Source organism: Arvicanthis niloticus, chromosome 5, assembly GCF_011762505.2.
Source record: "Arvicanthis niloticus isolate mArvNil1 chromosome 5, mArvNil1.pat.X, whole genome shotgun sequence".
Taxonomy (NCBI): domain Eukaryota; kingdom Metazoa; phylum Chordata; class Mammalia; order Rodentia; family Muridae; genus Arvicanthis; species Arvicanthis niloticus.
This window is the reverse complement of record NC_047662.1, coordinates 94,974,556-94,997,531: the sequence shown is the minus strand read 5'-3', so window position 1 is coordinate 94,997,531 and position 22,976 is coordinate 94,974,556. Positions and strand designations below refer to the sequence as shown.

The window sequence follows — 22,976 nt, the reverse complement described above, 5'->3', positions numbered from 1 at the left end:
CAAAAGTGTTTCTTTCCATTCTAAATTCCCACCTTTTTACTTCCAGTGCATTCTTGTATGGGAAACAAGATAATCAAATTCTGCATGTACAATCCAAATGTCCCCATGCTGAGTCTCCTTCTCAAGAAACAGGGGCCATTATGGTTAAACTATAGGGATCCAGACACTGAGATTTCAACTCATAATGTAATGAATGACATTAATGTGTACCTACTATTAGGTACTGTGACTTAGGACAGTGTGGGTACACCCAGCTGTGTGCACACTGAGGCCAGAGCAGGACATAGTTTTCTCTCTACTGACTTCCACCTAATTGCCTTGAGAAAACGTATTTCATTGAATGGGAATCTCATGTTGACTAGCTGGCCACTGGGCTTTTACCTGTGTCTATGCTCTAATGTTAAGAGGCACAGGTTCAAGTGGCCATGCTCAGCTTTTGGATACTGGGGGTTTAAGCTAGGTCCTCCGGCTTACAGGTCAAGCACTCTTAGCCACTAAGCCATCTCCTCTGCCTCAACTGTTTTTTTTCCTAATGAATCTACTAGATTCAATTATATATTAATATAAATTATATATTAATTTATATATGCAACTGATTCAACAAAGTCAAGAGAATAAATGCAATTTCCCATGCTTAAAACCTTCCTACCATGATTTTTATATAATCACCAATTTTGTGATTCAGATCTATCTGGTAACTTATTTAAATCATCTCTACAAAATAAGCACATCAAATACAAAAAGATGTGCCATCCTCAGAACTAATCACAGGTGCCCTAAGGCCACTTCTAAAGCCACAGAAAAGACAGTTTGAAATATAATTTGAGAATATGAAATTAAATGTAGAATCTAGAAATAACACTTTAAAACTTAATAATTGCTAGATACTCTATTTTTTATTTCTAATTCTCATTTTAAAGAAACAATAAAGTGATACATAAAAGTGAATTTCATTCAGAAAGAAAGTAAAGTCATTACCCTTTAACAAATTTGCTTTAATCCCAAGAGATAAGCCCAGAAAACAGTGTCTTCTCTTCCATCTTGACTCATGGAGTAAAACAGAGTGGAACTTTCTATAATGTGTACCAGATGTTCACGTTTCCTTCAAATGTCTAATACATTTTGTACAGCAGCTGGTCTTTTGGCAACTTTGTGGCTTCTTTTTCTTCCGCCCTTCTCTACCTTTCTTCTTCTTCTTCCCTTTCAACCCCCTAGATAGCACAGAAAAAAAAGGACAGAGGGGAAAGGGAGTGATGTTATCATTAGACTTCCTGCCAATTAGGGGCATCAAGTTCCTTGGGGCAAGCATCAGGACATCTATTTTCTTCTTGCTTCTTCTTTGTTCATGACTGCTTAACAAACAGCAACCAACAGCAAACAATCAACAGCTCACCTTTCAGGGCCCTAACATTTATACTCTGAAGAATCCCCAGAATTCCAAACCTCACACAATCACAGAAACTATCTGCAGCTGGAAAATTCATGCCTCTGCTAGAGCACCAGGCGAATTGTAGTCACCTGCTGTGGACGATCTAAAGCAGCCCATATCCCACACCTGGGATTAAAAAGAAAACAATCTTGCAATATTTCTGTGTTTTTTAAAGACACCAAAATTCTTACTCTACATTTTCTTACTTGCACACACATATATATAATAACTCCATATCTTTGAGCCTTAATAAGATTAGAACATTTTATTGAAACTACTACTTTAGCTATATGAAGGGCAAAGAAAACATCTGAACTTGCAATTGCCTCCTATCTGAAACCCAAGTTACTTAGTATGTTTGTGTGACGGTTAATCTTGGTTGTCAACTTGGCTGATCTGGAGTCAACTAAAAGACAAGTGGCTGGCCATTCCACTGATGGATTTTCTTAATCAGACTCTCTCTCAAGAAGGAAGTGCACCGTAAAAGTGGGCAGAACCCATGCAGAAGGAAGGTCTGGCTTTCCACCTGCTTGCCTTCACTCTACTGACAAGTACATCTATCTTGTTCCTGCCATTGCTGCATCTCTTCATTCATATTTGAACCAGCTTCTTCAGGCGGCCAGCATAAACTGAAGATCAGTAAGCTTTTCAAAGGATCCCCAAGGCCCTAAGCAACAGCTTGGTGCTGCTGAGACAGTCAGCCTCGTGAAGGGTGCGACTACCAGGTTCTCAGCCTCTCTAGTGTGAAACAGCCATTGATGGAGTACCCAGATCCTAATGTAAGCTAACATAATAAATCCCCTTTAAATATGTTTTCATGCTATCATCACTTTTGTTCCTCTCAACAATCCTGACTATATACCTTAGAATAAGAACATTTTCATAAGTTATCAAGACTTGATTTTATTGGGAAAAAATAGCTTTAGCAAATGTGAAAATGTTTTCTTTGTTGATTCTCCACGAGGGGAAAAAAAAAAAAAACAGATGTGATCTTCTACAAGGAGAAAAAAAAGTATACAAAGAGGAAGTTTTGAGACAAGTTCTGATGATAACATCTCACAGTTTGTCAGTCACCCTAGTGAGGAGAATAAGAATGATCTCAATGTGTTCTCTGACTGGACTGCTCAGTAACTCCAACTGATTTTCAAATTGGGGGGTAAATTACTAGCAACAAGTTCATCAAATTTAGATTTGTCTTGAACAGGAACATTATAGAAATCAAGAACATCTCTGACTCTGCACATTTGGTGAAGCCTGGAGTTAGGTACTGCATGGCCCAAGTCAGCAGCTAAGTCTGCTAAGAGTCTGAACTTCACATGTCCATCATCCAGGGAGATATCTTGCCAATTATTAGGAAGAGAAGAACCAAGAACTTCTTTCATATGAGATTCCACTCGACTCTGGAGATCATTGGGTGGTGTGTACGCTCGACTTCGTAAGGGCGGACACACCAAAACAGGTTCTTTTTTCACTTCTTCCACTGTCTCAACCACCACCGGCTCCTTCTCCTTCCTGAAATGATCAAAAGCAAACATCTGAATGTTTGACGGAAGCCAATAAACATGTGACAGAATCTTACTTTGCAATCAAAATCAAGTATTTTGCACACCTAGGACGTTCTAAGCACAGTGGAGCGGAGCAGAAGAGTGAGACGGAAATCTACTCTTCAGACGTGCAGTTGAATCAACTGCTACAAAAGAAAACAAAAACACAGTACATATCTACATACTAGTACAAATTCTAAAAATAAGTGAAGGACAAAGATAAGAGAAATTGTTCTCTTATATAATTGTTCTTATTATAGGAATGGGAGTCCTATCCTCTGTCTTAGTTTGGTTTCTATTGCTATGACAAAACATCTCAACCAACTTGGAGAGGGAAGGGTTTAATTTCATCTTACAGCTCCATATCACACTGTCACTGAAGGTGTCAAGGCAGGAACCTGGAGGCAGGAGCTGATTCATGGAAGAGTACTGCTTACTGCATCGCTCCCATGGCTTGCCCTGACTGCTTTCTTACAGCACCTAGAACCACCTGCCAGGGGATTGCACCACCCATGGTGAGGCAGACTGTCCCACAATTTTCAATCAAGAAAATGACCACAGTCTTGTCGACAGGCCAATCTGGTAGGGACATTTTCTCAGCTGAGGCTCGCTTTCAAATGATTCTAGCTTGTGTCAGACACAAAACTAGGCAGCACATCCTCCAAGACCTAACCCCGGTACACCTACCTAAACTTACCTCCTGCCAATTTCCATTACAGGCCTGCTCAAACTAAACTATATTGTTTTCCAAACACATTGCCACGTTCCTGAAACTTGTTAGCTCATGTTATACATCCTCCCTTACATGAAACACTTTGATCTTTACTTATGGAAATAATACTTACTCTGGAAGTCCTAAGACAAAACACATGTCTCCTAAGAACTTTAACCTGACTTCTCTAATCAATATTAAGTTCTTCTGATCTTTGCAGCAGTCTATACTGCCCATTATATCCCATCCTATATAAGTTTTAATCTTCATATATTCTACCTCACTTACAAGATCAGAGCTTGACTGGAAAATTTCCTGCTGTATGTGAGAGACCAGTCTGTTTACTGTAATATATTTAGTAGCTGGCTTCAATCTACTTGATGACAGTAGCACTCCTGTCCCGGGTCACAGCAACCAACGACACTGCCAACATTGTCTCTTGAGAACCACCAAACCACTGTAAGATCTTTAATATAATGGACTATTTTGTTAATTTGATGTTCTTTAAAAACAAGCTTAGCAACTGCTTAGAAGAGAATCTAGCTGACATACCATTCAAATGCCTTGGTTTGTGAACTACCTGTAATGTGTTTTTCATAGACGTGGCATCTGACTGAAATTGACCATCCCTACTGAAAACAGAGCACCAGAAATGAAATGTTTAGCCAAAAATATGCTTTGGAATACAATTTTTTTTTTTTGTCTACTTAAGACTTTGTTCCACCAACTATAAATCATTCATCCTTCATAACTTTTGATTAACATCTCAGTACTTGTGATGGCCTGAATATATTCCTCAAAATTTCTTGTCCTGGACACTCTGTAATAGGTCATTTTAGAGACAATTAGAGGACGTGAGACAAGGAGATTGGGAACTTCATAAAAGCATTAGTGGTATGACAGAGACATGCTTGCTGTCTCACCACATGCTACCCTCCACTGTGTTATGACACAGCAAAGAAGGCCTTCTACAGCTATAGTGCAGATACCAGTGCCATGCTACTTATAAGTCACCCATGTTCAGTCATTTTGCTATGTCAATGGAAAGGAGACTAAGACTCTACTAAAGTATTCTAAAATAAACAATAGACTGAAAGAGCTTCCATTTTTGAAGAAAGCTAATCACTATTTCAACAAAAGTTCTCCAAAGAGTTGTTTGTTGAATTTTTGCTCACTCACCTGCCATAGTCCTCCAGTCTCTTCCCATACATTTCATCACTTTCAGAATAAGATGAAATTCAGGTAAAAGACTCAACACTCCAAAAGATAGAGTGGCTAAAAATTAAAAAACAAGGGCTAGAGAGATAGCTCACTCACTAAAGGTGAGGCTCAAAACATCAAAATAAAAACCAAACTCTATATGCTGTCTACAAGAAACTTTTTTTTTAGAATCAAGGGCTACACTGACCAAAACTGATAGAAAATAAGGTATTCTATGGGAATAGAAAACAAAACAAAGTAGGAATAGCTATACTTATATCAAACCAAATAAGCTTTGAAAGGTCATTAGATAATAATAAAATGATCAATTCAATTGGATATAAATAAACATGTACCCAATACCAGAGCACCGAAATATACAAAGTAAATAGGGACAGGCATGAAAGAATAAATTACCAAAATAACAGAACTCAATAACACACGTTCAACAAATAGTGCTTAGGCGATTCACATAGAATACGAATAAATGCTGAACTTTAATAACACTGTATACCAAATACACACACACACACACAAAGCTTTTAATTTAGCATCCTCCTTTACATGAAAGAAACACTTTCATCTTTATTTCTCAAGCACATAATGAACATTTTTTAGGATCGATTACATTATACCACAAAATAAACCTCATGAATTTAGAAGTTCAAAATCATACAAAATAGCCTTACTGACCACAAATGAAAAAACTAGTCACCAGTAATACAAGAGAAAAAGAATAATAACAAATGTATTAATACTAAGCAATACGCCATTGGGTCAAAGAGGAAATAAAAAAAGGAACTTCCAGGATTATCTTGTTATGATAAAGAACTGGAGACTTGGCTTTGTGGGTAAAATGCCTGCCAAGTGTGGTGGCTTGAATAGGAATGGCTCCCATATATTTGAACGATCGGTCACCAGACACCATTAGGTGGTATGTCCTTGTTGGAGGAGAATGTCATTGGAGGAGGACTTTAAGGTTTCAAATGCTCAAGCCAGGCCCAGTGTTTCTTATTTTTCCTGCTGCCTGCAGAGACATAGAGCTCTCAGCTACCTCTCCAGTACCATCCCTGCCTGTGTGCTATGCTTTCTGGCATGATGATAATAGACTGAACCTCTGAAACAAGCCAGTCCCAATTAAATGCTTTCCTTTATAAGAGTTGCTGTGCTCATAGTATCTCATCAATAGAAACCCTAAGACAACAAGCAAACACGAGAACTGAGTTCAATACTCAGCATCTAGGAAAGACAACTACCAGAATGTATACATGTCTGTATCAGAGATCTGGGGAGATAGAGAGGAGGTCTCAGGGCTGGTTAGTCAGTCTAGTCAAGTAATGGGCTCCAGGTTCAATGAGAGTCCATGTCTCAAACTATAAAGTGGAGCATGACTGAAGAAGACACTCAACTTTAACCTCTGTCCTCCACACATATGCACACAATCACACACACACACAATATCTTGAGTTGGGTGAAAATGTGTAACATAACAGCGCTGGCTACTTTTATGTCAACTTGATATAGCTAGAGTCATTTGGGAAAAGGGAATCTCACTTAAGAAAAGGCTCCCACAAAACTCGCCCACACGGGCAAGTCTGTGCCTGAGGTATTTTCTTGATTAATAATTAATGTGGGAGTGCCCAGGTCACCTTGGGTGGTGTTATACTTAGTCTGGTGGTCCTGAGTGCTATAAGAAAGCAGGTAGAGCAAACCAGAAAGCAGCACTGCTCCATGGTCTCTACATAGTTCCTGCCGCCAGGTTCCTGTTTTGAGATCCTGGCCTGACTTCTCTAGATGATGGACTGACTGAAAGCTGTAAGATAAAATAAACCACTTGTTAGCATCGGGTGCATCCACAGATAACTAGAAGTGATTTCACAGCAATTAGGCATCTTTACAGCTTAGCTATCAGACCCAGAGATGAGACACATAGCCGCTGCATTCATCCCTTCACACATGAGCCAAGACACTCCCCTCATACTCCCTGTCCATACTCTCTTTCCTTCCACCTTCTCCCAGAGGCTGCCTCTGACTGACTGCCTCCCAGTAAACCTCCCACATGAGACCTGCTGCATGCTGTCATTTGTTCAGGACCGCGCCACTTATTTCTAACACCCCTTCCTCCTCAAGTTGCTTTTGGTCATGGAATGCTATCACAATTGAAACCCTAACAAAGACAATAATAAACATAAAAAGAAAACCTGCTCTAAGTTGAATTTATAGCAATAAATGATTACATCGCTAAAGATTTTAAGGAACTTAATAGTTAAAAATTTTAAGGAACCACATGAAATTAAAAAAAAATGTAAATCCCTAAGTTAGCAAAACAAATGCAATAATAAAGAGCAGAGCAGATACAAATCTCATTAAAAAAAAAAACAACGAAACTAAGAGCTGATACAGAAAACCTTAAAACCTCATGTGATTAAAATTAGAAATACAAGGAGATACAAGAGATGCTTCAAAAATAAAAAGTCACAAAAGGGACCTGTACATGCTGCAGAACCTAAATGAGGCAATTGGAGGAAAAAAAAAACAAAAACAAAAACAGCAAAAAGCATCCCAGGAAATATAGGGACCAAATAGCTTCATGTGATAATTATACCATACATTCAAAAAAGAGTATCGGCCTTTCTTAAACTCTCCCAAAAGTGGGAAGAAACACTTCCAAAATCATCTTATGAAACCAGGACTAAAGTCAAAGATACCACAAGAGAGCTACAAGCCAATACTGCTGATGAGCGCAGATACAATAATGGAAATAAACCAAGTGCTGTAGCACATCAAGAAGACAACTATATGCCTGCAAAGTTTGTTCAACATACACAAGTCAATAGTGATAGGACACATTAACAGAACGAAAGTAAAAAATCACATAATCACTTCAATATTAGCAGAAAGAGTCTAATACAAAGCTTAACACTCATCCATAATCAAAGCTCTAAACAAAATAGGTGGAGAATCTACCACAACCAGATAAACATAATTTAGAAAAGCCTACAGCCAAAATCATAGTGAATGGGGCAAAACTTATTAGCAAAACAGTTTTCTTTCCAGTATCAGGTACAAGCAAGGATGTTCACTCTCACAACTTTCTTAGTGGGAGGAAGGGAACAGTTGTCCTTACTATGTAAAGTACACTGGCCTTGGTCATTTCTATCTCAACCTCTGCAAATCAATACATCATACTAGAAGGCATATTCAAGAGCTTTGAGAAAGGAAAAATAAAAGGCAACCAAATTAGAAAGAATTTATCTTTGCAGATGACATGAGCCTTTGAGAAGAAAACCTCAAAAAGATTGTGCAACACACACACACACACACACAATTGCTAGAACTAATAAACTAACACAGTAAAGTTGCAGGATACAAAATGAACGTTTAAAAAAAAAAAAAGTCAGAAATTGAGGGCTGGAGAATTTTGAGCTCAGAAGTTAAGAGAACTTGGTGCTTTTCCAGAGTGCAGTTCTCAGCAGCCACATCAGGTCGCTAGCTCACAAAGTCTTGTAAAGGCAGCCCCAGAGGATCTGATGCCCTCTTCTGTCCTCAGACAGCATCAGCACACATATATTTATAATACACATATGTACATAAGTTAAATAAATCCTCAATAAAATCAGTGGTTTCTTTAGAGAAGTAATAAATCATGCCAAAAATAAAAGATCAAGACATCTGGTTTGTTTACAATAGCAGGAAAATAATATTTAGGAGAAAAAAAAAAGCAAGCTGAAGATCTATACTCTGAAAACTGCAAAACACTGATAAAAGAAACAGAAAACACACATAAACAAAGAGATATTCCATGTTCAATTATTGATGAATCAATACTGTTCTGTCTGCACTACTTAAATAATCTACATATTCAACTCAAAAAAATCGAGTGGCATTTTTCAAAGACATGAAGAGCAATCTTAAATTATGAATAGCAGCAACAATCTTGAGCAAGAACAATGTGGAAGAAATTATGATTCAGGATTTAAAGTTCTAACAGAGCTATGATGACTGACCATAAACAAAACAGAACAAATAAAAAAGAAAGAAAGAAAGAAAGAAAGAAAGAAAGAAAGAAAGAAAGAAAAAGGATGTAAAAAGATGGAATTAGCCTGACTGCAGAAATCTCTTCTCTTAAAGGATAGGTAACTAAAAAAATGAACGCAATTTATCATTAACTGCCCCCTCCTATGAGAATAAAGATTTGGTCTAATCAATCACGTATCTTTAATACTTATCATATAGTAGACAATAAAATATTTATTGAGTGAATAAAAGAAGCGAACTTAGGACATCTGACACTAACCGGAGACAGGTTAGAGTTAATACATGAGGTGATGAGTCAAACTTCTACTTTACTACATTCGTTGTTCTTTGAGGTCCCGGCGGTAAAGTTTTCATGCCCTAAATATTATCTAGGTCATGATGTAGTGAGGAAAACTGTAGATAAGCAGTTAAGACACGGGGATTCTAGATTCACCATGTGCAGGCTTCTTCTCTTCAATGAAATCAGTCAATCTCTCTCTCTCTCTCTCTCTCTCTCTCTCTCTCTCTCTCTCTCTCTCTCTCTCTCTCTCTGTCACACACACACACACACACACACACACACACACACACACACACACACACACAAAGAGCCCAACGGGAAACACACAGTTAAGCGGATACCTTTATTTCCGATTTTGCTTAAAAATAGCCAACCCTCGCCAAAGAGTTAGGCTTATTGAGCACCTACGTTCATGATTTAGGTTGACCAATCCATATGAGTCGTTTGCTTGCAGACACCACACTGGGTGCCTTTGACACGTGGCTAAGGCTGCTGGCTAAGGAAACAAGACGAGGGGGAAAGGGCACCGTATTGCCCTCAGGAGCTGTCCTGCCAATCGCGGAAACGTAAGATTTTAGCTCGGATCCCTACTCCACGCTAACTCGTTCAGGCTCAGGACCACGGTCCCATCTTAACCCTCTGAACTCGTCCCCTCCGCTTCTGATTATTTACGTGGAACTTAACCCACTGAGAAACACTCAAATTTACCTGGATCGAGACCAAAATTCTCTACGTGTAGCCAAGGGAAGCTTCCACAGCCAGCCTCTTCTTGCAAACAGAGACACACATTGGGCCGCCATCTTCCACAAGCACCAGCGCGCCGGGCGTGCCCGACTCAGCCAATCAACTGAGAGCTTACTTCAGCGGTCTCTGACGTTGACTAAATCTATGCACTCCGGGAAATGTAGTTCTCTTATCATTTACGGAAGAAGGCGGTGGCTCTCTCCCTGGGCATGTTGGGAGTTGTAGTTGGAGAGATTCCGCGAAGGCACCGGGTAACGCCTTCTAGTCCGGGGGTGGTCGGTAGTAGTGCAGCTTGACTTTGAGGCGGAGGAATTGGCAACAAGGAGGAGATATTACAGGGAGGCCCTAAAGGCAAGGCAGAGCGGCAGAGGGAAGGGACTTGGGGTTGGAGGACAGCCAGACAGAACGTCTGATATGCCCCTGGGAACTTGACCGCTCCAAGACAGAGGCAGGACCTCACCGGACTCATCCAGTGAGCCCCTTCTCGCCGGGCCTTATTTCCAGCAGCCATCTAGGCCTCATCAGATCCCTAATGCTGTGTGGCTGCTATTCCTGAACGAGGCGATGGAGTCCCCAAGCCCACCGCTGGAGCCAAAGGTGAGTTGCCCCTTAGAGAGATCTCCGCTATTTCGCCACTCCTTAGACAGCAAGGCCGCGCGCCATCACCTCTTCCCCTGTCCCCAGCTCCTGGCCATCTCTACAACTCTAAGGAAGGACCCCATCCAGCGCCTGTGTACCCCCTTGCTGTGGGACGTACCCCTTGCTGCGGGACGTACCCCTAGCTGCGGGCTGCTTTTAGTTCACTTACAAACTACCCACAGGCCCTTTCTCTCAGTCTCTCTCTCTCTCTCTCTCTCTCTCTCTCTCTCTCTCTCTCTCTCTCTCTCTCTCTCTCTCTCTCTCTCAATCTATCTATCTCTGTCTTTTCAAGAGCAACTTGATAAATCGGCTGGGGAACATTAAGACTGCTCCAAGTTAGTTCTCATTTGTGAGTGTCTCAGGTGAGGCACTTTTTAAAATCTCGTCTGTCTTCTGCAGCTAGCACAATGTCTGGACTCAAGGTGAGTGTTTAGAAAACCTAATGGAATTGAGTCGAATTGGGTCACAAGCTGGTGTGGGTAAAACATTGGGGCGAACAGTGAGGCCAGGAAAGGTTGGGGAGGTTTTAAGGCTGTTAACTAAAATTAAAACAGTAGTGATATTAGCGTGTAATAACTAAAGCAGAAAAGACCATTGGTTTGGAAGGCACGGATCCGAATCAGTTCCTTTCAAGTCTGGGGTGCCATGCATTTTGGTACTCTTACTTGCTGTGTTCCTCCTAGTGAATGGGTAAGTGGTAACATCTCTCACTTTCAGTGGGGGAATTGTCCTTCAGACACCTGGAACTGACTACAGAAATAAAACTGTTCCGGCAGTTGCTGACATTTGAGGATATGGCTATGTTTCTTACCCAGGAGGAGTGGGGTTATCTGGATCCAGCTCCGAGAAGCCTGTATAAAGATGTCATGATGGACAGTTATGGAAAGCTGGTCTCGCTGGGTAAGAATGTGCTGTTTCTCTAAGATATCTAATAAGGTACTAACGCTTAGACCCAGAATGCTTCAAGCAGTATTACTGACACCAGTACTGTTTGGTCCCAACATTCTGATTCAGATCTTTCTATTACTCTGGTATCCCTAGCTTCCTTGTCAGCAAAGGCCAGCTTTGAAAGTTTCCTAATCTCATTCCCATACGGCTCTGTTCTTTCCTTCTTCCCTTCGCGGTTCATCTTCCCACGGCTTTCCTCCCACCCTCTTTCACTCTGCCTTCTGGGGCCTAGGCTGCTCATCACACAGTGTTCCTTACAGCTCCGGCCTACACTGGAAGCAGGCACATTGCCAAGGACACCACTTCTCTGGCAGACCTTCAAGTAGGGACTGCTCCTTCTCCCAAGTCCTTCCTCTTGCTTTGTCTCAGGATTGGGAGGCAGAAGTTAATTGTTCTCCCAGCTCTCCCAGTGCTGTTCAAAGCATTTGTTTTCCACCTTCTGAGAGCACATCCCTGTGTGGGGTCAACAGTCCTATTTCACCCACTCTTCTTGTTTATCGCTATCTGTCACCTTTTTCTTTAAGTCTTTGCCACTTAACCCAGTCATTGAGTGAGCCGCAGTGGGTCTTGAGCATGAGGACTTCAGGAACCCTGCTTTCTGGACCTAGTAACTACTCACATAATTGATCCTGGTCTTAGTTTTGTTATAACAAGCAAGTCTAAAAACACAGTATTCTGGTCTCTGACCACTGTTGACCATAACTAAACGAAGAAGAGCCAGAACAGGCTTGTTTCTTGCCCTGGTGGAGCTTAACTGCAGCTTACATTTCTGTCTGTCCTTCGCCTTCCCACCTGAACCAATTTATTTGTAATGTGTTTTCTGTTCCTTGATGTGTTCATGTCTCCCCTATGGTTTCCATCCTTTCCCGACTTGGGAAGATCTCTTCTAATTACAAGCATGTTGTCTGGCTACTTTGATACTATGCTGTACTTACCCTGCAAATTTCAAATCATGTATCTTTTATAATATCTGTCCCTTTATCCCCTTCTACCTAATTCCCAAGCACCATAGCAAAACTTCTCTAATTAAAAGGTTCAGTGTCATATACGTAGCTACTGAGGAGGTTTTTTGTTTGTTTTTGTTTTTTGTTTTGTTTTTTGTTTGTTTGCTTGTTTTGGTTTTTGTTTTATTTATTTGTTTGTTTGTTTGTTTACACAGGTTCTCAATGTGTAGCCCTGGTTGGCATGGAACTCACTCTGTAGACAAGGCTGGGCTAGAGATCACAGAGCTTCACCCACCTCTGCTTCCTAGGTGCTAGGATTAAAGGCATGACCCACCATTCCCACCATAGCCCATATGTGTTTCCTAATTTACACACTGGGTTTATATCTGCGATATTGGGTCATGCCACATCTTTTCCTCTTAATTTTAGTCACAGCTTCAGAATTTAGAATTTTTCCATCACTCTGTGGGCTTCATCTTCTATTTCACAGGCCACATGAGGTCACTAACATGAACTCTTAACTCCGGTGCCTCTTATCCACACCCTTACGTAAGGCAGCTTCTGTCATTTCACCAGACACTGAGCTGGAGTCTCTGTTCTTTCTCCCGTGCTACTTAAAAGAATGGGGAGAGTGTTGCTGGGGACCCAGCCAGCCAGGGGCCTTGTTTATGCTAAGCATCTTCTCTACCAATGAGGTACATCCCTGGCTCCTTACCCTTAGTAACCCTTGTTCTAATAATAGGTTTAAATCAGTCTTCCCAACAGGGGGGAGTGGGGGGCTTAACTGGACCAGTGGCTCCTTCTTGCTGTTTTCTCTGATGTACTACATTTCTTCTGCCAGCCAAGATTTTATTAGTTCATGTATGTTTTATACAACTCTACCTTCTCATGTCTGTGTGATTTTTGTCTTGCCTCCTCAGTCTCCTCAGACACATTTTGAACCCTATTCTACCTCATTATAAATGTGTATGACTTTGTTTTGAGACAGGTTTTTGCTTCATAGCCCAGGCTGGTTTCAAATTCACAATCTTCCTGCTCCAGTCACCCAAACTACTGAGATTCCAGGCATGCCCCACTGCACATCTGCTTAAAACTCTTCTTTCTGTTTGCTTGTGTTCCTTACTATCTATACCCTTTCCTCAGAGAACCTTATCTATACACAGATCATTAGCTGCCACCACTAGATGGTAAGTCTCACCTAAGAGAGGTAGTGTGATACCCACCTATCTCCTAGGTGTAAATCCGACTTCTTCCACTGACAGTTTTGTGACTATGGGGAAATCTTTTTATTTTTCTTCAGTAAATGGGAATAGTAACAACATGTACATCTTAGGTTGTTGTTTCTATAACTGGGTTAATATATAGGTAAAGTACTTCAAATGCTCATCAGATAATAAAAATAATGAGTGTCTTACTTGATGTTTCCTTTTTTATACCTGCCCCCTCCTTCTTTTGACTGGTATTTTTTTTTCTTGTCACCCCTATTGAGTTCCACATTTGCAGTTTTCTTTTTTTTTGGAAACAATGTAAGTTGCGTCTGACAAGTCTCAGGTGCTCCACTGGTCTCTCAGGAGTCTTCTCTGCACAGTGAAGTTCCCCCTCTTTACTACTTTGTCTTGACTGCCATTTCTGTCATTCTGCAAATCATTCTTTATGTTCATTCTCATGACACACTGATCAGCACTGAGGACAGTAACTGTCTTTCCTTGCATAAATCTAGGCTTGAATTACATACTTCTGAAATAGTCATGCTTCTGAGTAAGTACACAAGTTAATTTAAAAGCTGGTTCTCATAGTTGGATCATGGCCTTAGCTCTAACCTCCTTAGCGCTACACTAAGTTCTCACAACCAAGATGATTTTGTACTAGTATATATTTAAAACTGTTGATGGTTTCTGATACTTTAAAAGGAATAAAAATCTTATTTTCTATCACACTAGAGGCTGAACAAATTCACTGACAAATTGCTGCCATTTGAGACTATGGCTATTTCTTACCAGAAGAAGTGGTATTATCTGGATCCAGCTCCAAGAAGCCTGTATAAAGATGTCCTTATTTAACATTAAATATAGCTTTTCACTGTTTATTATTACTCCTTCCACAGTCTCTTCAGTAGATGCTACTTCCATTCCCTTGATGAGTGCTCCCTTTCCTTGATGAGTGCTCCCTTAAGCCCCAGATCACTGTGCTCTACTGGTCCAATGTACTATTATCCATTTCATCTGATATTTTTTTGAAGCATATCTCTTTATAATATTGACTCTTCATACCTTTTCATGTTGATTTTTTATCTTTAAATTTTTAATAGCTACATTGATGCTACAGGTAATAGCTAATCACTCAGTTCTTTGGTTTTTATTTCGATGACTCATACTGGATCTTATAAGAACTGAGAGTCATTGAACCTACAAAACCTTGAGCTCAACTTTTGTCTTCCCTTTGACCATGTTCTCCCCTCAGTTAAAGTACTCATTCAATTAACAGTTACTAAGCACTGTGCTAGGTCCTACCAATTCCAGTTCTCCATTCTCCTGTTTTGTTAAGCAGATAGCAAAATTATCAACTGTGGCCACAGCAACCATCAACACTCAGGGAGGCCCATGCCCTGCTAGCTCTGATCTAGGGGCAGGAACCAGGTTATTCTGTCCCTTACATGGCCAAGCAGGACTTTGCATTTATTTATTAAAAGTGGGCCCTATTATTTTGATTGGAATATAAATAGTTATAGATTTGTTTGAGAAGAATCGTGGTCTTTATAATAGAATATCATTAGCCATTTGGTTGGCTCTGTTTAACTATCCTTTTTTTCTTTAAGAAAAAAAATTGAATGTGTTTTTTAGATCTTATTTTGGGGGTTTGTTTTGGAGTTTTGTTTTGTTTGTCTTTTTTGTATGTGTTATGGAACAGGGTATCTCACTTTGTGGCCCTGGCTGGTATAAAACTCCAGGACTTAAGTCAGCTTCCTACTTCAGCCTCTGAAGTATGTGGGTGTATAGACCTGCATCACTACAACTAATTTGGTCTTTTTGTTTTGTTTTATATTTTGAATCATAGAGTATTGCTATGTAGCCCAGGTTAGTCTGATCACATTAGCACTGATTAGCCTCAAGCTGTAATAGTTTTTCTGCCTTGATCTCTTGGAGTGTTGAGGTTATAGGCATATACTACCATACCTGATTCTAAACTTGTATTTTTTTTTGTTATGTTTATTTCTGGGTTTTATATTTTCTGCTACTACTCTAAAGAGCATATTTCATTTTTCTATAGTATTTACTAGCTGCTTTTTGCGGTAATAAAACAATGCACACATACCAGAAGTTTATCTTATTTTCTTGAATAAACAGCCAGAAAAATTACAGAGTAATCAGAGTACTAATAATTTCCAAGGAAACATGTACTTACTGTGGTTATTAACAAAAATAATTGGCAAAACAAACAAACAAACACCTAAATCTATTTGGTGAACTTTGCAAGAACTTTTTAGGGTAACTCCTTTGGGCACTATCTCAAGAATCCAAGGGTATCTTTGGTAAACGATGTTAAAGAATTACTGTTAAATGAGATATACAAAGATATGATGTAATAGACCATACAATCAGTTTCCTCATAAAACATATCATCGCTATCAAATAGAAAGTTTGATTGAGGCATAGAGGCCATATCATGAAGAGTTCTGAGCACGATAATATCATTATCAAAAGGAACTATCATTTCATCTTAAAGTGATGTGGTTGGTGAATCCTCAGGTAATGACGTGAATAGAATTGTATTTCTAAACATCTGGATCCATAAGGCTAATGCAGTATGGTGGCAACCTTATGATAAATGGTATCTGACTGTGAAAATTAAGATAAGAAATAGATATTAGAAAGAAATCCATAGTTTCTTCAGATTAACTGGAAGGAAAAAAAAAGGAGAAATCTAGGGTTTGAGAATAATAAATAGTGGTGTTAATCAGAAATGGAGAGACATTAAGAAATGATAATGGTGGTGGTGATGGTGATACATTTAAGTGGAGGATATTTTTAGAAAAATGTTTTAGGGATATAAGCCTGAGTAACAGCTACACAAAGCAGTTGTCAAAGGTAGATGAAGTAATGAGGTAAATTCAGTAGAAAAAGCCAAAGGAGAGAGCCAAATTTACACACACACACACACTCAGAGAGAGAGAGAGAGAGAGAGAGAGAGAGAGAGAGAGAGAGAGAGAGAGAGTGTTTGTTAGAAAGTCTTTAGTAATTTGATGAGAAGTTCTCTTTCTGTCCTAGAAACAAAATATACTTTGTTGTAGCTTACAGAATAAATTGAATGGGAAGAAGGTGAGGAATAAGGAAAACAATAGAAAGCTGCAGGGTAAGATTTTGTTTCAGGTAGCTTCTGTCAAGAAAAAAAGATTTCAGGCTGAAAATGGAGTTAGTCTGCCATGGTAGGAAGATGTCAATGGCAAGTGAGATTGAAAGAAGAGGAAAGAACTGAACCACCTGCTCAGAGGGGCCAGCAGGGGTAGTAAAACACTTTTGGACATGAATGACATATACATCCCATTACAGATAGTTTTTATAAGTAGAGGCAGAAAGTTGAGTTTACATTCTTTATTGTTGTGTTAAAGGAAGAATTTGTGAACTGAATCTGAGAGGAGATACTAGACTAAGAAACAAGTCAAGGTTCTAGTAGTTGCTTAGGGGAATAAGATTTTTTTTTTTATTTTAATTGGGGGAAGATGTGTTACAGCCCGAGCTGCCCCACTTTGGGCGCCAAAAATGTTGAGAACTGCACCAGCCTACATTTGGGGGCCAAAATGTCACGGACAGCTCTGTCAATGTTGGAACCCGCACTGCCAAAAGCCTTGGGGGCTAAATTGTTAGAACCAGCACTGCCCCAAGCTGCTCCGGTCTGAGGGTCGGGGTCCAGCAAGAGAGAGAGAGTGAGGATGGACATGAAGAATGGAGACCAGACAGTGTGATTCAATCCTGTTTATTCTTCAGTCTCTCTTCCTAGTCCAAGTCCCAAGTCTTGAGTTCCTAGTTCTAAGTCTCAGGTACTTTCTTAGTTCCAAGTTCCTTCTTCCAAGAGTCTAATTCTAGTTGCCTGTCTCGAGTCTCAAGTGCCTACTCCTAGTGCCTAATACTTAATAATCCTTTCTTCTGTCTGCCTCTCACCTTTTATATGTCTCACTTCTAAGTCACACCTTTAAGTCACGCCCTTAGGTCTTGTCTCTAAATCTGATCTCTAAGTCATGCCCTTAAGTTACACACCTTTAAGTCTCACACACCCAAGGAAAGATCCTGGGTATCTAAAACAAGATGTTATCAGAGTGTGTTCAGCTGTTGTAGGCTATTGTAATCAAGTCTCTTGTCAGGGTATATGGCTCAAGATGGCTGCAAGGATGATAGCCGCCTTCTGGCGGCTCCCCACAAAGGTGGTATACACTAGCTTCGTAATGTCTGAAGTTACAAAAGAAAAAAAAGAAAAAAAAAAAAAAAAAAAAAAAAAAAAAAAAAAAAAAAAAAAAAAAAAAAAAACAACCCTAGAAGGCAACAAGACTGTGTGAAAACACACTTATGGGAAAGGAACTTGTTTAGGCTCAAATATGAAGTAGAGTTATCAAACAACTGGAGATAGAAAATCAGCCTGGTACTCTGCTTTATCATGTAGCACTATATTCTTTTTCCCCTTTACTTACATAAGGTTTGTGTTAAATGGCTGAAAAAAAAATATATGGCATAGTTTGTTTCAGATGATATCATAAGCTACCACAGACAACTATCTTTTTCATTAACTATGAAGATAGCTCAATCCTTTATTGTAGGTGCTGCTATTTACTTACTAGGTTATCATTTTTTCTTGATATTTTCTCTCCAGTTGTAGCTGTCCAGCAGCTATGGATGAACTGGGTTCACCTGAAAGGGAGGCTGGAAATGTAAAAGAGATGGGATTGAGAGAAACATGGAACCAAGACAAAGTTCTCTGATCAAAGCTCAAAGCACTGCTGAATGAAGGGAAAGCCCACCTGAATCCATCCTTTGTTTCAGCTGGATAATGTTGCAAAGCAGGCTCAGCAGGCAGTCTCTTCTAAGGTCTTGTAGGAAGTTGCAAGTGTAAACAAAGTGGCTGACTTTGCTTAGGTGTTAAAGTCCTGTGTGGCAAACAAGGTCTGTTTGGCCTGCTCAAGGCTAGGATGGGCACATCCAGTTTTACTTAACACCATTTTATTTGGTAGTGTTTTATGTCTCATCTTTGAATCCTGGGTGATAATTTAGTATCTTGCATGCATTGGTGGTCAGTCAGTAAATTCTGGTAGAATCCTCTGTTCTTTGTTTTTCATCCTTCCTAGGATCTTCCTTTTTGTCCTTTCCTCTCAACTGTTGGTTACTTATATTCCAATAACTTTCCAATGCTTTCTCATCCTAAATGTCCTTACCATTTTCTTTCCATGGTATCTTTTCTTTGATCGTTTCAATGCTATAAAAAAAGACAATAAATAAATCAGATAACTAATGGTGACTAATACTAAACCAAGTACAGTGATACACACCTACAGTCCTAGCTATCTTAAAAATGCTGAAACTGAATCTTAATGAGCCCAAGAATTCAAGCTAGTCTAGCCTATATATCTTGCCTCTTAAATTATTTGGTAGAATATATATTATGAGCTAGCTTTAAAACTTAAGTAGTAAAAGAAAATACACATTAGCTATAGTAGGTTGATTTATCTTGATAACCATGTTTTTCTAATAATTTCTTCTTTTCATTAAAGAGCTTGGGTGCTACTAATATATTTTTATTTACAAATATTTCAGATGTTTTAAACAGAAATAAAGATGAAGAGCCAACTGTGAAAGAAGAACTTGAGGAAGACGTCAAACCACAGGGTGTAATAGTTACAAGAATCAAAAGTGAAATTGATCAGGATCCTATGGGAAGCGAAACCTTTGAACTTGTTGGTAGGTTAGATAAACAAAGAGGGATTTTCTTATGGGAAATACCACGTGAATCTTTGATGGAGGAACAGAAAATGTTCAGAGGACACACTAATGTTCGTAAGAGACCAAACTCAGAAGAGAAATGTCATAAATGTGAAGAATGTGGAAAACGTTTTGTCCGCAAGGCCCATTTCATTCAGCATCAAAGGGTCCACACTGGTGAGAAACCTTTTCAGTGCAATGAGTGTGGGAAAAGCTTTAGTCGAAGTTCATTTGTTATTGAACATCAGAGAATTCACACTGGGGAACGGCCCTATGAGTGTAATTACTGTGGGAAAACCTTTAGTGTGAGCTCTACCCTTATTAGGCACCAGAGAATCCACACTGGAGAAAGGCCTTACCAGTGTAATCAGTGTAAACAGAGCTTCAGCCAGAGAAGGAGCCTTGTGAAACATCAAAGAATTCACACTGGTGAGAAACCCCATAAATGCAGTGACTGTGGAAAAGCCTTCAGTTGGAAATCCCACCTTCTTGAGCATCAGAGGACACACACTGGTGAGAAACCCTATCACTGTACCAAATGCAAGAAAAGTTTTAGTCGAAATTCATTGCTTGTTGAACACCAGAGAATTCATACCGGAGAAAGACCTCATAAGTGTGGTGAATGTGGAAAAGCTTTTAGATTAAGTACGTACCTTATCCAACACCAAAAAATACACACTGGGGAGAAGCCTTTTCTTTGTATTGAATGTGGAAAAAGTTTCAGTCGGAGCTCATTCCTTATTGAACATCAGAGGATCCATACAGGTGAACGCCCTTATCAGTGCCAAGAGTGTGGGAAAAGTTTCAGTCAACTTTGCAACCTTACTCGTCACCAGAGAATTCACACAGGAGACAAACCCCACAAGTGTGAGGAGTGTGGAAAAGCCTTCAGTAGAAGCTCAGGTCTCATTCAGCATCAGAGAATACACATCAGGGAAAAGACTTCTCCATTCAATGAAACAAAGGAAGGTTTTGATCCAAACTGCAGTCTTGTGATACAGCAGGAAGTCTACCCTAAGGAAAAATCGTACAAATGCGATGACTGTGGAAAAATGTTTAGTGTTAGTGCTCATCTTGTACAACACCAGAGGATCCACACTGGGGAGAAGCCTTACCTGTGTACTGTCTGCGGGAAGACCTTCAGTCGGAGCTCCTTTCTTATTGAGCATCAGAGAATTCACACTGGGGAGAGACCTTATTTGTGCAGACAGTGTGGCAAAAGTTTTAGTCAACTTTGTAATCTCATCCGACATCAGGGTGTCCACACAGGTAATAAACCCCACAAATGTGAGGAATGTGGGAAAGCCTTCAGTAGGAACTCGGGTCTTATTCAGCACCAGAGAATACACACAGGAGAGAAACCTTATAGGTGTGAAAAATGTGACAAAAGTTTTAGTCAACAGCGCAGCCTTGTCAACCATCAGAAGATCCATGCGGAGGTGAAAACCCAGAACATTTATGAATGTGATGCTTGTGGCGAAGCCTTTACTTGCCAGATTTCTCTAATTCAGCATCAGAAGTTGCACATTATGTGGATGCAGTAAAATTAGAGATGTTTTATTGCTCAAATCTGAGACTAGCTACCGAAGTGCAGTTTTAGTATGGCCCAACGTGGGTCAAATACAGCGATAAAGCAAATACTCGTCGGCTTCATGAAAATTAGTTTCTAAAGATCCTACGAATAGTGGCCAGTGCCTGTGGGAAACTGGCTTGCGATGACTAGCTGCTTTCATAGCCACAGAGATTTGTTGATTTATCTAAGCCTCTAACCTTTCAGTAGAGTCGACTGGGCAAACAAATGAGAAATATTCTGAAGGACACCATGTAATTAGTGTACAGGAACTGGGAGCAACTGATCCTGGGAAGCTAGGAGTAAGTCAAAAGTCCTATGTTACCAGCTCCTGTAGTTCCCTTCAGTTCTGGGAAGCTTGGCTACACATGTAAAAGCTCAGTGATTAAGCAAATGTAATTTGTGAGTTACCAAACAGTGTTTATAACTATTTAAGAAATTTGTGTGGAAAATTAGTTGGTAAAAGTTGGGGGCTCCAGTACTTTCCAGGTTGATAAAAGGTGTGAATCATTAATTTGTAAAGGTATTTGATAGAGTTAACAACAATAAAGGTGTTATCAAGAAATCTTTGGGAGTGCCTTCCCCTGAGCTCCAAAATGGGCCCCAAAAGATAATTACTGATTTATTTTGTGCTGTCTCTCATCTGTGAAATCTGTTTGTAATACTATATCAGCATTACTTTATTATTCCCACATAATCAGGAACATGTAAAGATGTATGTATTTTGATTACCAAGACTTGGAAATAATAATTAAAAATGACCTAAAATATATGCTAGAAAGCTGAGCTCTTTTGGTATTGCTTTAGGTTTTATGGTAGATTTGCATGCAAGATTTAAATTTTTGGGGCGGAGGGTCATTGAGACAGCAGTTCCTGGCTGTCCTGGGACTCTAGACCAGGCTGGCCTCAAACTCAGAAAGCCGCCTGCCTCTGCCTCCCAAGTGCTGGGATTAAAGGCGTGCGCCACTACTGCCCGGCAATGCAAGATTTAAATTATTTCTTAATTCTAGGTCCTCCTTTAGTTAACACTTATATACCTATTAATTTATCTATTTTAATCATTAAAAACTACATGGGTTTTTGTTTTGTGTGTTATTTGTTACTTTAGTCTAACACCAGTCCTAATAGACTGCTGTGATTTGAACATCAGAATCACAAATTTGAAGGAAATTCCTCCTGTTCTCCTTGTGACTCATTAACATTTTTCTGGAGTACTTCAATATAAGATTAAGTTTGGGTTCTTAAATATCTGAGTATATGTAGGAAGCCGCTGTTAGCGGTGGTATAATCTGCCATTCCAAGATGGTGCTGACATCGTGTCTTCCCAGTAGTAAACAAGTAACTGCGCAGCTGCAAAGGCAGAAAGCCCGCCAAAGTCACTGCCAATCCCAAGGTGTAATATTGGGTGGTGAGCAAACAGCCAATCAGAAGTGAATACGTCACTCTAGGGTGTATTTAAGCGGTGCCTCTTCCTGTGTTTGGCCCTTCCACGTCTTTCCACGTGTGTGATACAGAGTAAAGCCTCGTCTGTGGTAACTACCCGAATTCTGCCTCTCGTGTTTCTCTCCCATGAGCGAGGGGGGACACGGGAGGCGCGCGCAACAAGTATAGAGTTCTAAGTTATTAAAACACCAACTCAAACCTTACTAATTTGAGCAAATGTTCCCTTCCCTATATAACTGCCAATCCTAAAACTCGGAAGTTTCCTTCTCACTTCAAATGTTGTGCGTGTTCCTATAAATGTTGAGGCTGTGTATGTATGGTAAGATACCTGTCTGTACGTTCTTTTGTTATATTGTCATTATACCACTTAGATGTTTAAAACATAGTTCATTTTAAACACTAAGTTCAGGTGTTAGATGCCTTAGTTAATAAAGCCCCCTGATACCAAGACTGGAGTTCTGGTAGAAGGAGAGAGAACAAGTGCAGATTATCCTCTGACATCCACATTTCCACTTGGCAGGCA

At 39.8% G+C, this 22,976-nt stretch overlaps 2 protein-coding genes across 3 annotated transcripts; one reads left to right on the top strand and one right to left on the bottom strand.

The window, feature by feature from the left end:
* Positions 1–874: 874 nt before the first annotated feature.
* Positions 875–10,065, bottom strand: Mrpl50 (mitochondrial ribosomal protein L50). Its single transcript, XM_034504116.2, has 2 exons — positions 9,912–10,065; positions 875–2,941 (listed from the first exon to the last, which is right to left on the bottom strand). Exons 1-2 carry the CDS (start codon positions 10,001–10,003, stop codon positions 2,554–2,556), a joined length of 480 nt encoding a protein of 159 aa, XP_034360007.1. The 5' UTR covers positions 10,004–10,065; the 3' UTR covers positions 875–2,553.
* Positions 10,066–10,086: 21 nt separating this feature from the next.
* On the top strand, positions 10,087–22,555 carry Znf189 (zinc finger protein 189). 2 transcript variants are annotated; one of them, XM_076934979.1, is made up of 4 exons: positions 10,157–10,544; positions 10,986–11,008; positions 11,402–11,486; positions 19,276–22,555. In XM_076934979.1, the coding sequence occupies exons 2-4, from the start codon at positions 10,994–10,996 to the stop codon at positions 20,982–20,984; spliced, it is 1,809 nt and encodes a 602-aa protein (XP_076791094.1). In that variant the 5' UTR covers positions 10,157–10,544; positions 10,986–10,993; the 3' UTR covers positions 20,985–22,555. The 2 variants fall into 2 exon arrangements, with proteins under 2 accessions (XP_034357593.1, XP_076791094.1); XM_034501702.2 differs by lacking the exon at positions 10,986–11,008 and having other exon boundaries at positions 10,087–10,544.
* The last annotated feature ends 421 nt before the right edge of the window (positions 22,556–22,976 follow it).